The sequence below is a fragment of the Typha latifolia genome, chromosome 1, assembly GCF_019914945.1.
Source record: "Typha latifolia isolate L0001 chromosome 1, TyphaL0001v2, whole genome shotgun sequence".
NCBI lineage: Eukaryota > Viridiplantae > Streptophyta > Magnoliopsida > Poales > Typhaceae > Typha > Typha latifolia.
In genome coordinates this window covers 22,939,911-22,954,091 of record NC_133086.1, presented here as the reverse complement: position 1 = coordinate 22,954,091, position 14,181 = coordinate 22,939,911, and the positions used below count along the sequence as shown (strand labels likewise).

Below are 14,181 nucleotides of genomic sequence, written 5' to 3'. Positions count from 1 at the left end.
CTTTGTCCGAAGATTCCGAAGCCGTCACTGAGGGAGGGGTACAATAGTAAATTAAACTCGAACTACGGAAAAGGCCTAAAACGCCGTTACTTCTCGTGTCGTTCCATACAAATACCCCTTATCCACCGCCTTATTTACGAATTTGCCACAAAAAGCGAAAAAGGTCACCTTTTCACAAGCCCTCGTGGGTCCCGCCTAACCCCACCACCTCATCCCCTTCTCTCTCCCCCCTCTTCTCCTCTCCTCTCATCCTCTCTTCTCATCCGATTCCTCTCTTCTTTCTTGAGCTCTCCACTCTACGCCTCCCCCGAGAACCGTCCTAGTGCTTCCTTCTTAGGTCTTTGACTCGAGCTGGTTTCAAGAAGAGGAAAAAGGAACTTTCTTTTTGGTACGATCTTCTTGAATTGGTAACTTTTTGCTTGGATTTTTTTGTGTTTTTCTTTGATTTTTACGTGCTCTTTACGGCGCTTCAGCTGTCGATCTCGTGGATGAACTAAGAGTAATCTTCTTGAACTATTTGGTTTAGTTGTACAATTTGGATTGGATATCTGTCATTTTCTTACTTACTCGAGATATTTATGGGTTCTTGGATAAGTTCTGATTTGTTTACATTAGAATATTAGGGTTTGATAGGAAGAATTTGTACATATTCTGTATATAAGAGGATTCAAATCCTTCTGTTTATTATGGTAATATTTTCTTCTAGCCTTAGAGGTTTTTCTAGATTTGTAATGGTTTGCGCTAATTGTTCGAGACGAAGCGTTTTTTTTTTTTTACTTTTTATTTATAATCTAGGCGGTTTAGATTTCCTTTTTTCCTTCTTGTATTTAGCAGACAGCTGAAGGTAACTAGGTAAGCATCAGGGCTTCTAACTTTTATTGGATTTAAGAATGTTTCGAGATCCACAGTGGTTACTTAGTTCATGTTAGTTATATAAATCGTAGAACTGATCCTGTTTCTTGAACTTTATACACCAGAGACATGAAACTGACTCCTACATATTTCCGGTAGATAAGAAGGGCTTTGTAATACGATATGCTTTTGGTTAATTTAGTGGTGATGATGGTCAAGAATTATCTTTAGTATTTTTTTTTTAATTCAAAGTTGTACTTCACTGCTAAGTGCAAAAAGTTAAGATCTTGCTTAGGTTTTTGTTAAAAAATGTTACGTTAGAATTTCTGATGTTTTTCTAATGGTGTTTGAAGGTTGTGGTCCTTGTGGAGGATGCTCTCAGTTCTGATACTGAGAAAGAAAATTTCAGAAGGATCCGGTTGACGCCAGAATTGTTCTAGGAACACAAAAATACGAGTGGTAGTTTTACTTCAGTCATCATCTATACTAGTGAAGGAAAAATGAGTCGTCTCTGTGATTTCTGTGGGGAACAAAGACCGATGGTCTACTGCAGATCTGATGCTGCTTGCTTATGTTTATCATGCGACCGCAATGTTCACTCTGCCAACGCACTTTCGAGGCGCCATACACGTACTCTTTTATGTGATAGATGCATCACACAGCCTGCAGTAGTGAGGTGCATAGAGGAAAATGTTTCACTTTGCCAAAACTGTGATTGGAGTGGGCATGATGGCTCATCATCGGCTTCTGGACATAAAAGGCAAACAATCAACTGTTACTCAGGCTGTCCATCAGCAGCAGAGCTTTCAAGACTTTGGTCCTTTGTTCTGGAAGTTCCTCCAATGTCAGAATCTAACTGTGAGAAAGGAATGGGCTTGATGAGCATTGATGAGAACAGTGTCAGTAACAGTTGGGGGCCTCCTGAAAAGAGCAATCAAATGGATATAGCTAGCGGTGACCAGATGGATGACCTGGAAACAACTGATAAGGTAAATCACCAGATAGGCTCAAGATCTGCATTCAGTATACTGCAGTTCAGTTAGCTAGTTCAGTCAATTCAACTACAATGGAGCATGGCATTTTAAAGCCTTGTTTGCTTTGAGTTCGGGAGGGTCTCTGAATTAATTCAGGGACCCCTAAACTGATTCAGTAATCAAACATTTTTTTATCTTTTTTATACCTAACCAAATTTATTCTCCAATAGATTAAGACTAGGAATTAATGCTAACTAATCAAGTTAAAAGGCTTGGGCCTCGAACCAAACAAGACATAATATGCTTGTCTTTTGTGTGCCAGATATTTCTATCTCTTCATGCATGCAATGTTAAGTGACGAGCTTAAACTTAATGATATTGTCATCCTCTGCGGACACATTTTATTTTCATGGATCTAAGGTGCATGCTAACTAAATATCAAATATTTATAATGCTCCTCCATCCTTTGCTGCAGATGTGTTCTGTTGCTTTAGAAATTTGAGATATACATAGGTTCTGGATCATCATCTGTAGAATGTCTCAAACTCATTTTATGTTGCTGTTAAATAAAATGTTTTTCATATTTTCATGGTCCCACATGATTGTGCCTTTGGTTCTTCATTTTCTTCTATGATCACATAATATGGAGTGTCTTGTTCCTACAGCACAATTGGTAATACTGCCGAGCATGAAGGGTTATTCGATATTTTATTACCCATATTCTTTATTGAATTTCTACTTATGTATTTGTTTTATGATTTTCGTGAGAGCGAGAAGAAATAGACACCTCAGAATCTTAAGCATATGTTAAGGGTATGGCAAACTGAACTACTTATCTGTTAAAATTTGTGAACTAGCATGTTGACTAATCATACTTCGACTGCTGTTTCAATGTGCCTCTGTTACTGAGAATTGATATACCTAAATTATCTGATATGAGTTTGAGAACAAACATGTCGAGGCATTGCAAACAAGTTTTATATCTGCAGAACTTGAACTATTGGATGTCTATGGCTGCCACAATAGCAAGAATCTAGTCTACATCAAAAGTGGAACTTTCATGCATGCCTTTTTGTCTTCAACAATATTTTAAAACTGATACTTTTATTGTTATCCACATGAACGTTTGTTGCAACGAGGACCTATGACATTAGATGGAAATTAGAGGGCTATTTATGTGCATGGACATGCTTATTGCCTAGTTACATTCAATGGTAACTACTAGAGTGGCTTCTTTGTTTGGAAAACGGTTTTTAGTTCTATCCAGGGTTTATGCAAAAGAAAAGTTTCAATTGACCAATGCCTTTTAATGTGTTAACAAATTCAGTTACTGTTTGTCAATATAGAAGTTGTGTGATACTTTGATTTAAAACCAGATTGAAAATTTGTGCTTGCGAGTACATGAAATAATTGAATAGTACCTATGCTCCTATTTATATTAGGTGTTTGAATTTTTTTTATTTGTATGCAATTCTGAAGATCTTTTTGGTGCAACATGCAGATATTCTGTGAAAGGACTAAAGATTGTGACCTCAGCAAGGGTGGATACTGTGAGGATTTTGGTGTGGATGATGTTAACTTGAGTTTTGAAAACTATGAAGAACTCTTTGGTGCATCACATAATCAAACAGGGCAACTTTTTGATGATGCTGGAATTGATAGTTTCTTCGAGATGAAGGAAATGTCTGCTGCTAATTCCAACAGTTACAGTGAATTTGCTGCAGAGGTTTGTCTATAGCTTTTTTCTTGTTTCTTTTTTCCAGCTTCACATGATGATCCCCTCTCTTATTGTCTTTGATATGGATGCTTAAGTAACCCAATAGAGGTATCTTTGGCTTCTTATTTTAGGTACAGGCAACCTAGTAGTAACCCGATAGTAAATTGTATGAAGGAAAACAACAGTTTGATTTAAGCTCTAGAGTGGTAGCATGCATATAGTGAAGCATTTCAGTTTATTTCTCCATCTCTCAGCCAATGATCATGTATTCTTTATCCCCGACCTATGGATCTGTTACATCTTTATTTTCTAGCTGGCAAGCAACATGATTTACTACTCAGAAGTGTGCCTGCAGAAGTCAGAATATTCTTTAATCTAGTCAATTTATAGTGAAATTTTGAACCTAGATCTTTGCAGAATTATTTTATTATTTGCTTACAATGGAAGAGCTAGCCTTCCGCAAGTATTTATTGAATTGTTCAATGTATTGCCAAATTTTTTTTTTAGTTTTAATATACAACTACTCTAATTTGCAACTAATGCTGCACTATACTTGCAAGTACGGTACTTATATGACTACTCTAATACTGTGCTTGTAGTTGAGCATGATCATGTGCTTACACTTATCATCTGCAGGACTCGTTCAAGTTCTTTCTGTTATAGAACTTATCGGTTTCATTTTTTGAGTATTAGATCTTGTGAATTTTCTCAGGTATCATCTGCAGGGCAGGGTAAACCCATACAAGAAGCGGTTAGCAATGCTGTGTCTGCTGATTCTTTCATGTCAAATCCAGGAGCCAAATCAGATTCTGGCTTGTGTTTCCCTGCTAGGCAGGCTCGATCTACTTTATCTCTTTCCTTTTCTGGTTTGACTGGTGAAAGCAGTGCTGGAGACTATCAAGATTGTGGTGTGTCATCAGTGCTTCTTATAGGTGAGCCTTCATGCTACCCTTCTGGTCCTGATGGTTCTTCATTCCCTGGGGCTAGCAGAGACAGTGCTGTAATGCGTTACAAGGAAAAGAAGAAGACACGAAAGTAAGTCTGCACTTTCTACATTTTCTTTTTAAATAGGCAAGCATCTTGGATTGGTATTTTCATGCAGAATATTGAGCATGTCAGTCTATTTAGCTATTCAATGATTCAATCACATTCGTCAGTTTTGTGCTTTCAAGAAAACGTCAGCTAGGATAACCTTTCATGGATTCAAATGGTTATTGTAGTTATAAAACCACTTTGTGTCACAAAAAAACTCAGTACTGCTGTTCTCAGGACACTGTTCACTATCCTTAATAAAACTCTTCTTTTTATGTACTTCAAAGTGAGAAAAATCATCCTATATGAATTGTTTCTGTACTCAAGGATGATTATATCTAATTATTTGATGACATGTGATTGTGTACCTGAGTGTGTTGCTAGTTGCTACTGATAAGTGTATCTCTTTCTGATACCAATTATTTCAACTACTGCAGTTTTTCTTTTTAACTGGTGTATGTGATACTCTGAAAAATTGATCTTCAGATTGTGATCTATATTTATTTGTTTGATTATCTCATTATCCTTTTATTTTCGTACTCAGATTGACAGTTGTATTATTTGTGTTGCTGTAGAAATAGGAGTCCCTATTTAGGTCTCCTTTAGTGAATATGTTTTTAATGCCTGTGCCTTATAGCTGAGTACATGGAGTTAACTTTAGATAGAATGAAAGGTCTTAACCCCTTTTAATTATCAAAGAAATAAAATATTGAATGTCAAGTACTCTCTCTCTCTCTCTCTCTCTCTCTCTCCCCTATACCGTCATTATACAGAATTCTTGATTTCATGATTCATCAACACAAATTGGATGCTGTCGAGCAATTATAGTTTAAGTGATATATTGGATAGTCATTCAAAACCAATACAGTTAATTATCCAGAATTTAGTTTTATTGACTGCAGTCTACATCTTAGATCATCAACAGATGCCTAAAAGGAAAAGTGTTTACTTAATCATTTAATTGACACATTGGTACCCTTGTTTGCTTTCATGTTCACTCAATTTCATACAGTGCCTGTAACAATGCAGGTTTTAAGCAACTGACATTTCTGTTCTGTTACTGATCTGTGATATGTTGCCTTAAATTTTGGGGTCCTTAAGAGCACTCATATATCCAGTCTCTTGAAATGCTTTTAGCACTTGATGTCAACTACCTTTGTGATAATTTTCTTAAAATCTGGTACTATATGTGCTTAATGGAAACAAAGCTTTTAGCCTGCATGCAAGGATGCACAATAATTTTGAACTTATTTCTGGATGAAATACTTGTTACACGTCTTGCTGCTGCATTGATCAAAATATTTTTGATAAATCTTGGTGTTATACATTTTTCTTAAAATATTTTATTTTAATGAAAGACTGTTATTGAAATTCATTGACAACAATTCTCACTTGTGAACAGGTTTGACAAAAAGATTAGGTATGCCTCTCGCAAGGCCAGGGCAGATGTGAGGAAACGAGTGAAGGGGCGGTTTGTCAAGGCAGGTGAAGCATATGATTATGATCCACTCTGCAAGACAAGGAGCTGTTGAGAGAACAGAATGCTCTATTTCGAGTAAGATTAACTGTCATTTGATAACAATATTGGGTGACAAAACTGATTAGCAAGCACCCAGCTCTTCAAGTTTATGTCAATTCATCATCTTAAATTATGAAAAAAAGGAAAAAAAGAATCAAGAAGAAATGTACAGAGTGAGAAAGAATATGTTTACAAGATGAAGTCCAAAGAGCATTCTGGTAGTTTGAATGCTGTCTTCCTTGTTTCTCCTGTATATTGGCAGACAAGCATGCCCTGTAATTTTGGGGAAAGAGAACACAATGCCAGTCTTATCTGCCGATATATACATTTAGGTATGCATGCCACTTCACTTATTCTCCTGCCTGCATCTTTTTTCCTTCTCTTCCTTTTTCCAAACCCAACTGGATTCAGCTGCCAGACCGTGTATGCGCCACTGTCCTTCCAGTTTGGGTGTTTATTTAAGATGTTTATAACTAATAGATTATTCCAATATTGAACTTGTAAAGCATACAATGTGTTGTCAGAGAGAGCACTCTGTATTTATTTTCATCTTAGAGATTCCTATGTAATAACAATCCTTGGTATCTGTAAAGTTGGTATTTTTGTAGTTGACAATAGAAAATAAGATTGTAATTGGAGGATTGTAAATATCCTGGTGTAGAGTTATTACCAGCTTGTGATGGTATTGCTGTCACAGTTCCATATGGTCTTATTGTGTGCCGTCTCTTGATTAAGCCAAAGGCGTAAAGGTGTCTATACTGTATTTAGTTGCTGATCGACTGAGATCTGAGTATTTTTCTTCCTCAATATTCAAATATAAAACTCAATATCGCGCTTTGTTACTAACAGATAATTGGCTTTTTCCACTCTACTCCATGTAAGTATTGCTTCAATTCAACTGGTATAATTATTCCTCTGGGTCAATCTTGTCTTGTTATCATGGTAGATTTACTTTTTCTTTACCAGCACTGTTCTGAATGTACTTTTATGATCCTCCAATCTCCATGCATGCAGGCCTTGCTATGTTCTTTTCTGCAGCTTTTGTATATATATATATATATACTTGATGCTGCAACCTAGTTAAAAGTGCTGGCATAGTGGCATTCCAGGGAGAAGCTAGATGGTGCCATGGTGGCTCGTCTCCCCTATTTTAGCAATTTCTAAATTAATATTTATGGCCAAATCTCCATAGCTTTTTCAAGTCACTTTTATTAATATATATTCCCATTTGATGTACATTATTTCTAGAAAATGGTTTATATAAGTGATGCATATCTTATATGCATTATTATCATTTTTTTTCTTTTTGGTAAGCGGTGTGCATTTTGATTCTAACGCATCTCTTAGCTTAAATCTCAGTTACACCCAAGTTGATATGATTCAAACTCAAAAATACTCAAACAATACAATAACCCTATTTCCTCCTCTACCCTTCTTAACTATTTATCTCCAGCCAAACTGTAGAGCCCTCTAAATATACACAAGAGCCTTAAAAACTACCATCTTTTCCTCCAGCCTCTCCTTCCAAATTAACCAACCAATCACCAACCAACAAAAACTACTCCCCTCCCCCTCCCTCCCTCCTCCCTCCCTCCCCCTAGCAAATATTATCCAACATGAATCTCCCGCCACCGCCGGCGCAAAAGTATGAAATGCTCAACCACCGCCGCGCACTCCCCACGTACATCCCCCGCACCGACACCTCGAACCACCGGCGCGGCTGCTGCCGGCGTTGCCTCTGTTGCTTCTGCACCTTCCTCCTCCTCCTCCTCCTCGCGTTCGTCGCCGCCTTCCTCTACGTCTACCTCGTGGTCGATCCCAAGTTCCCCGCCTACAAGGTCGACAGCCTCACCATCTCCACTTTCGACGTAAAGCCCCTCGACATGAGCTTGGGCGCCGAGTTCACAGTCGCCGTGCGCGCCGAGAACCCAAACGAGAAGATCGGGATTCGGTACGGCGACGCTGGGGAGATGTCGGTGGGGTTCAACGGGACGACGCTGTGCCGGGGGAGGATTCCTGGGTTTTACCAGCCGGAGAGAAATACGATGGTGCTGGTGGTGAGGCTGAGTGGGAAGAGCTCGCTGAGGGCCGGGGCGGCGGCGGCGCTGGCGGAGAGCCGGAGCGCGGGGAAAGTGCCGCTCGACGTGCGCATTAAGGTTCCGGTAGGGCTCAGGTTCGGCGGGTCGGTGGAGTCCAGCAAGTTGACGGTGGACGTCGATGGCGGGCTGGTTGTCGATAGCCTGTCGCCGGGGAAGAAGGTGGTGATAAAGTCGGCTAGTTATAAGGTCAAATTGGAGTTTTGATTTGTTTGTATAGATCTTAATTTTGCTTTTCTTCTCGCAGAATATTTGCGTCACTTTTAAGCTTCATTTTATTTTTAGTTTCGTATCGTAATCATGAAATGCATGTAACACATATATATATATATATATTAGTTTGAATGGCAAGTTATAATAATACTTACATAAAATGATAAAAATATAGTTTTGACGGAATAAAAGACGGAGTTTGGTCAAAACATCGAAACGCTTAACGCCTCTAATCGGAGGTCCACTACCGTTCTTCTCTCTCATTTCGTTCCTTTCACATTCTCATGGGTTAAAAAGAGAGACTACTGGTTGCATTTTCCTTGGATTTGTTTGCAATCCTTGGGTTAAAAAGAGAGATTTTGTAACTGATTCAGTTCCTCTTCTATCTTTTATCTTTCTCCTTATCTAAAATTTAGATCAACCTATCATTAAGATTTAACTTGATCTCTTCTTGATATTGAATTTATTAGGAATTGGGTTTTAGATTTAAGATGCGCTCAGTTATCTTTTATATGCAAACCTATGAAACACAGATATGAATGTTAAGAATTAATTTATATTAGACTCTCTCTCTCTCTCTCTCTCTCTCCCCTTAAACATCAAAATAACGTTAACAACCGTGCAAACCAGAAAACGCAAGAAATCGGTAAAACTTGCTGCAGTAAGCGTTGGATTTAAAAGTCGAAATCTTCTAGAGATCTGGAAGTATTTGGCATAGTATATGAGATTGCAATCCATAAGCACAGAGGTAACAAAAAAGTAAAGAGCAAAAGTTAAAAATATAAAACATTAATTGGATGTGTCTAGCACTTATTGATCCGAATTACTCACAGATGCCTCATCCCAAGCTACCAGTTTAACTCTTGGATGGTTTGGATGGCTTTTGGCTACTGCTTTTACGACATCCACCATAGTTTGAAACGATGCAGTCTTTGCACCGGTGAGCTCTATTTCTTTGATTTTTAGGAGGTGCTCAATGCCGCAGATCTGAGTTATTTCCCGTTGTAAGGGTCTGATCCAACTGAACTCTTCCAGTTTAGGCATCGTACCTTCCTTGAACTCTAGAAAGGATATGTCATCATTTTCGACCTCTAGAAACTTGAGGTTTGGGAATCCATTTGGTTCAAGAGATAATACTTTTTGAGTGAGTGAGCGTCGGCCGAGTGAGAGAGACAGTAGGTTCGGGGCTCTTCCTTCCTTTATGTTTATCTTGATACATAGTTTTCTCAACTGGGTCAACTCGCCTAGCTCTTGCACGGCTGTAGAGCTTGTGAGCTGCACATTATATAGTTTTTGCAGGGCTTGCATTTTCCCAACCCCACGAGGAATCAAAGGATTGTGAAAATCGCAAAGCAGATGCTTCAGATGTTGGAGCTTGACAACCCCGGTGGGTAGCTTAGATATATATGTCTCCCTTGTGTCCAACGTCTCCAAATTTGGTAGCTTCCCTATTTCCTTCGGGAGCATAGATATATATGTCTTCTGAAGGCTCAAATACTTGAGCTGAAATAGTTTGCAGATACTCTTTAGCTGATTCTGTTGCAGACCCCAACAACTTGTCAAATCCAACACTCTCAACACTCTTAGAGGATCAAGAGAAGCAAATGAAAGTGATTCAGCAGAGCCAGAGAAGGTTAGTGAACGGACATGAGATAAACTTGCGGTCGTCATCACCCATGCATTTTCTCTACTTAATCTACTGTGGATGGATAATCGACGAACCTTATCTTGGGGTACATTATCCATTGCGTAATGTTCACCGTGCAGAAGACAAACAAAATTCTCCTCGATTGATTTGGAGAAGATTATCTCAAGCATCAAATCATGAATCTTGAAACTTCTCACCTTGCCACTGAGTCCAATACACATGGGTTGGATAATGCTCCTACTAATGAACTCATTAAAGTAGCTCTCAGCGACATCCTCTATGCTCCAACCACGGCGTCCACTCACAAAACCTTCGGCCACCCATCGTCTCTGCAACATCGTCCTTTCGATCTCGTAGTCCTTGGGAAAGATAGATAGGTAAAGAAAACATGCCTTGAGATGGTAAGGCAAATCATTATAACTAAGTGTTAGTATTTTCTTCATTCCCTCGAGGGTGGGACTTGTTTCTAGCTCGGAACCCAGTCTATCATACATTTTCTTCCATTCTTGCTTCGTTCTGTAAGGCTTGCTAGCCAAAAGTCCACCTATGCTGACTATGGCTAGAGGAAGACCGCCGCATTTCTTCAAGATGTCATCTGATACTTCCTTCAATTCTTCGTCAGGACAACTATCGGAGCCAAATACTCTCTTGAAAAACAACTTTCTTGACTCATTTACAGATAGAGGTTGGATTTTATATATGTGATCATGGTCACGATAGCAGCATGTGTGAGCTACCCCTTCAATTCGTGTAGTTACTACAATTCTACTACCGTTATTACTATTATCAGGTAAGGCGAATTTGATACTTTCCCACGCTGATATATTCCAAATATCATCCAAAACGATCACATACCTCTTATCCTGCAAGTGTTCCTTTAGCTTGCTTCCGAGTTGCTTAAGACCCCATGTTTCTATGCCGTCAAGATCTGAATGAACTACTCGCGTATGTTGCTCGGCCCCTGTTATTTCCATTAGTCCTTTCTCAGCAGGTTTGGTAACCTGCCTTAGTATTTCCATAAGAAGATTCTTGGTCTCAAACGTCTGTGACACCGCAATGAAAGCCTGGCATTTGAAGTGTGCGCTCTTGACTCTCCGGCTTTGGCACGCTCTCCTTGCAAGTGTAGTCTTTCCCAAGCCACCAAAGCCAACAATAGAGATCACTCTGAGCTGAGGGACGCTCTTATCCTTCAACAACTTGACAATCTCTTTCACGGGCTTTTTGATTCCCACATGTTGAGAATTATCCGCGAAGAGGAAAGGCAGCCGAGGGTCAAAGTTTGAATACCCGGAAGAAGGAGCAAGCGTAGTAATAGTGCTTCGATTAGTGGCAACACCTACCGCCAGGCCGTACCTTGAATGCCTCTCGCTCGCATGTAGAGCACGGGCTTTGAGGCTCTGGATTTCGGCGGCAATCCGATGACGAGTTTGTAGGGTGCTCATCAGCCGACTTCCTCTCCTTAGCATGCCTTTTAGGCCATGACCGCAAGGTTTGCCGAGGTGATGCATGAAGTCGTCGATGCAGTCCTCGGCGTCGTACGCCATCTCCCTCACTTGTTTCATCCAGATCTTCACTTGCTTGTCATGATCCGGTACGTCGGACTCGGACAGCTCACTCAGGAAGCCGTTCATGCTCTCCAGCTCGTCTTTGATGTATTGGATCTCGTCTCGGACTCCGGTCAGAAGTGCCGCTTCTTGTGTCAGCAGCGACGCTAGCTTCCCAAGAAGAGTATTCACAGCGCCTTTGGCAGCACTCACAACGGCGAGTTCCATCTCTCTCTCTCTCTCTCTCTCTCTAGATAAAGATCGGAGAAGATGAACTGAGATTATGGCGTCTATACGCTTCGTGCTTCTGTGCGAATGTCAATGGGTCGCCTGGAGCTGGCAAAGGCTGTCTTAGTTCTAGAGTCGTTCCTTTTCTGAGGACCAATAGATTTGAGCAAAGTTGACATTAAAAAAAAAAGTGTTTCTATTCATTTCACCAATAGATTTATTGAGCATTTTTATCGTGTCAAATAGTTCCATAGGAAGTGAAAATATTTTATGTTAATTACATTTCACGACGTGTATTTCTTTAGGAATTTATGTGATCCACTCCTTATCTTTTTAATCTTTATACTTTAAACCCTCTATTATTAATTTTTGTTCTTAGAAAATATCCTAATCAATAATAAAAGAAGTATTCCGTGAGACTTTCCGAAAATATCCTCTTCTATCTCTATAAAACGTATCGGTTGTAAATCATAAATTTGTGAAATACAGTGTGTAAATTGGAAAATTTCCAACTCTTTACTGGAATTTTAGCCAGCTATGCCAAACTATTCGCATTAAAGTCGAACTGACATACGCCCTTCGTGAGAAAGCACATAACATTTTTTTTTCTTTATTTCATGAATCAAATTGTCGTCATCCCTGAGGAATATGGCATTCCCACTTAACATCTATAATTGGGCTTCAACAACCATTTGTACTAGTATTAAATAATTAAATTTTGTCTCTATAACTATTTCTTTTAATTGGTAGGCAATGCTTCGCTATCATTTATTTGGAATAGTTTTAATAGTACAATGCAATTTTGTAGTACTACGTAATAAGACTTAGACTTACTTGGTAGACATAGTCTTATATTATTTAATTTCAGCTAATCGTGGCTATCAAAGTGTTTAGAAAATAGGTTATAGAGATTTGGGAAACGACCCTAAAAAAGTTACACTGAGAGAAAACTTTCTCGGTTTGCCGCTAGTTAATGGCACAGTTTGCTTCACTAAAGACATGGGCTATTTGAACCTCTTCAAAATCCTCAAAGAAACCCACACTCTCTAACACGATGCTTCTGATACGTTAAGGGCAAATTGTTTCCTTTCAAAAAATCTGAACTATCTCAAGGGAATAGATCTCCATACCAGCCTTTGCATTTCATGCATGCCGACGAAGCGTTGGCCAAATCTGAGAGTCCATGCCTCTACCAACAATGACGAGACTGCAGGGGTTGGTTCCCATGTATTACGATGAGTGCACCGGCCTCCAACTTGAGCACTGCATCACGAGAACCCTCAGAGGAAAACACACCATTAGTAATAAGCTTACTCTAGCTTTTATCTAACAAATGCCACTTGACATGCTCTCTAGATCGCCACAACTACGATTGATCGATTTGTTTTGCTCCTGTACTCTTCTGCCATGAACCTCTCCCTCCTTGCCACTACTTGTGCAGGGTCTCCCATCCTGCCGTAGATGGCCATGTTGAGTTGCTTCTTGTGATCACCTCTTTGACGATAGACTCCTTGTGCTTGTCAGCATCCTAACTAGTGCACAGTCAATCCAATGTTAACCTTCCCAAGCAAATCCATGAGTTGGTGGGAGGATGCATCCACATGTGCCCACACTAGTTGTACCTACAAGCAAACATCAAGCAAACATAAGGCACCATCTTGAGCCTCAACATAGTTTTTTTGAAATCATTCAAGAGTTGGAAGGCTAGATATAGACTATACAAATGATCAATTCTTTTTAGATACAGAAGCACTTATAATCATCAAACTTCAGCTAATATAGCAAGCTACTTAATTAAAAATTGTCAAGCTTCATCCTTCTCCTGCAATGCCTTAAATCATTAAAAGACACGATGAGAGAGGACGAGAATATATGTATCTTCGAAGAAGTTGGTTTTCTAAGATAACTTTAAAAATGAGGCTGTTGGCAAACATTCTGGCCACCACATGTTGGAGGTTTCAATGAAAAATTTTAGAAATAATAATGACCTAACATCTGCATCATATGCCAAGGAAAAATAATAATAATATGTAATAGAAACACAGACAGACATCAATTTTCCATCTGTTGTACCTGTACACTAGGGGTGTAATTGAACCGAGCTTTGATTATGTTTGGATTGAATTTAGTTTGAGCCTAACTTATAAAATATAAATTTTGAATTGATTAGAATCAATTCAAGCCTATTTCAAACTGCTTGAAAAGAATATTCAAGCACCAAGTCTAATTCAAGCTTAAGCTTGACTTGAATCTAATTTCAGTTAAGCTTGAGCTGAATCTCGGATGATCTACACTGTCGAAAAATCGGTTACTCTATTGATTCTTATCTTTAGGTGTTAATGAGATCCTAAGGTATAA

At 39.1% G+C, this 14,181-nt stretch overlaps 3 protein-coding genes across 5 annotated transcripts; 2 read left to right on the top strand and 1 right to left on the bottom strand.

Annotated features, from left to right (window-relative positions):
* Positions 1 to 244: 244 nt before the first annotated feature.
* On the top strand, positions 245 to 6,742 carry LOC140782222 (zinc finger protein CONSTANS-LIKE 10-like). Of its 3 annotated transcripts, none has more exons than XM_073128693.1 (5): positions 245 to 388; positions 1,206 to 1,841; positions 3,328 to 3,552; positions 4,256 to 4,578; positions 5,978 to 6,742. In XM_073128693.1, exons 2-5 carry the CDS (start codon positions 1,353 to 1,355, stop codon positions 6,105 to 6,107), a joined length of 1,167 nt encoding a protein of 388 aa, XP_072984794.1. In that variant the 5' UTR covers positions 245 to 388; positions 1,206 to 1,352; the 3' UTR covers positions 6,108 to 6,742. The 3 variants fall into 3 exon arrangements, with proteins under 3 accessions (XP_072984794.1, XP_072984810.1, XP_072984802.1); XM_073128709.1 differs by having other exon boundaries at positions 245 to 407; XM_073128701.1 differs by lacking the exon at positions 245 to 388 and adding an exon at positions 632 to 689.
* Positions 6,743 to 7,710: 968 nt separating this feature from the next.
* On the top strand, positions 7,711 to 8,397 carry LOC140799054 (NDR1/HIN1-like protein 6). The gene has a single exon (XM_073153223.1). The coding sequence runs from the start codon at positions 7,711 to 7,713 to the stop codon at positions 8,395 to 8,397; it is 687 nt and encodes a 228-aa protein (XP_073009324.1).
* An 816-nt stretch (positions 8,398 to 9,213) lies between these two features.
* Positions 9,214 to 11,823, bottom strand: LOC140798975 (disease resistance protein Pik-2-like). The gene has a single exon (XM_073153102.1). The coding sequence runs from the start codon at positions 11,821 to 11,823 to the stop codon at positions 9,214 to 9,216; it is 2,610 nt and encodes an 869-aa protein (XP_073009203.1).
* Between the last annotated feature and the right edge of the window lie 2,358 nt (positions 11,824 to 14,181).

What these genes read in the sequence shown, in the direction of transcription:
- LOC140782222 (XM_073128693.1), top strand. Translation starts at nt 1,353, where the DNA reads ATGAGTCGTCTCTGTGATTTCTGTGGGGAACAAAGACCGATGGTCTAC. An exon ending in ACAGTGAATTTGCTGCAGAG is followed by an intron (nt 3,553 to 4,255) that starts GTTTGTCTATAG and finishes GAATTTTCTCAG; the next exon opens with GTATCATCTGCAGGGCAGGG. An exon ending in GAAAAGAAGAAGACACGAAA is followed by an intron (nt 4,579 to 5,977) that starts GTAAGTCTGCAC and finishes ACTTGTGAACAG; the next exon opens with GTTTGACAAAAAGATTAGGT.
- LOC140799054 (XM_073153223.1), top strand. Translation starts at nt 7,711, where the DNA reads ATGAATCTCCCGCCACCGCCGGCGCAAAAGTATGAAATGCTCAACCAC.
- LOC140798975 (XM_073153102.1), bottom strand. Translation starts at nt 11,823, where the DNA reads ATGGAACTCGCCGTTGTGAGTGCTGCCAAAGGCGCTGTGAATACTCTT.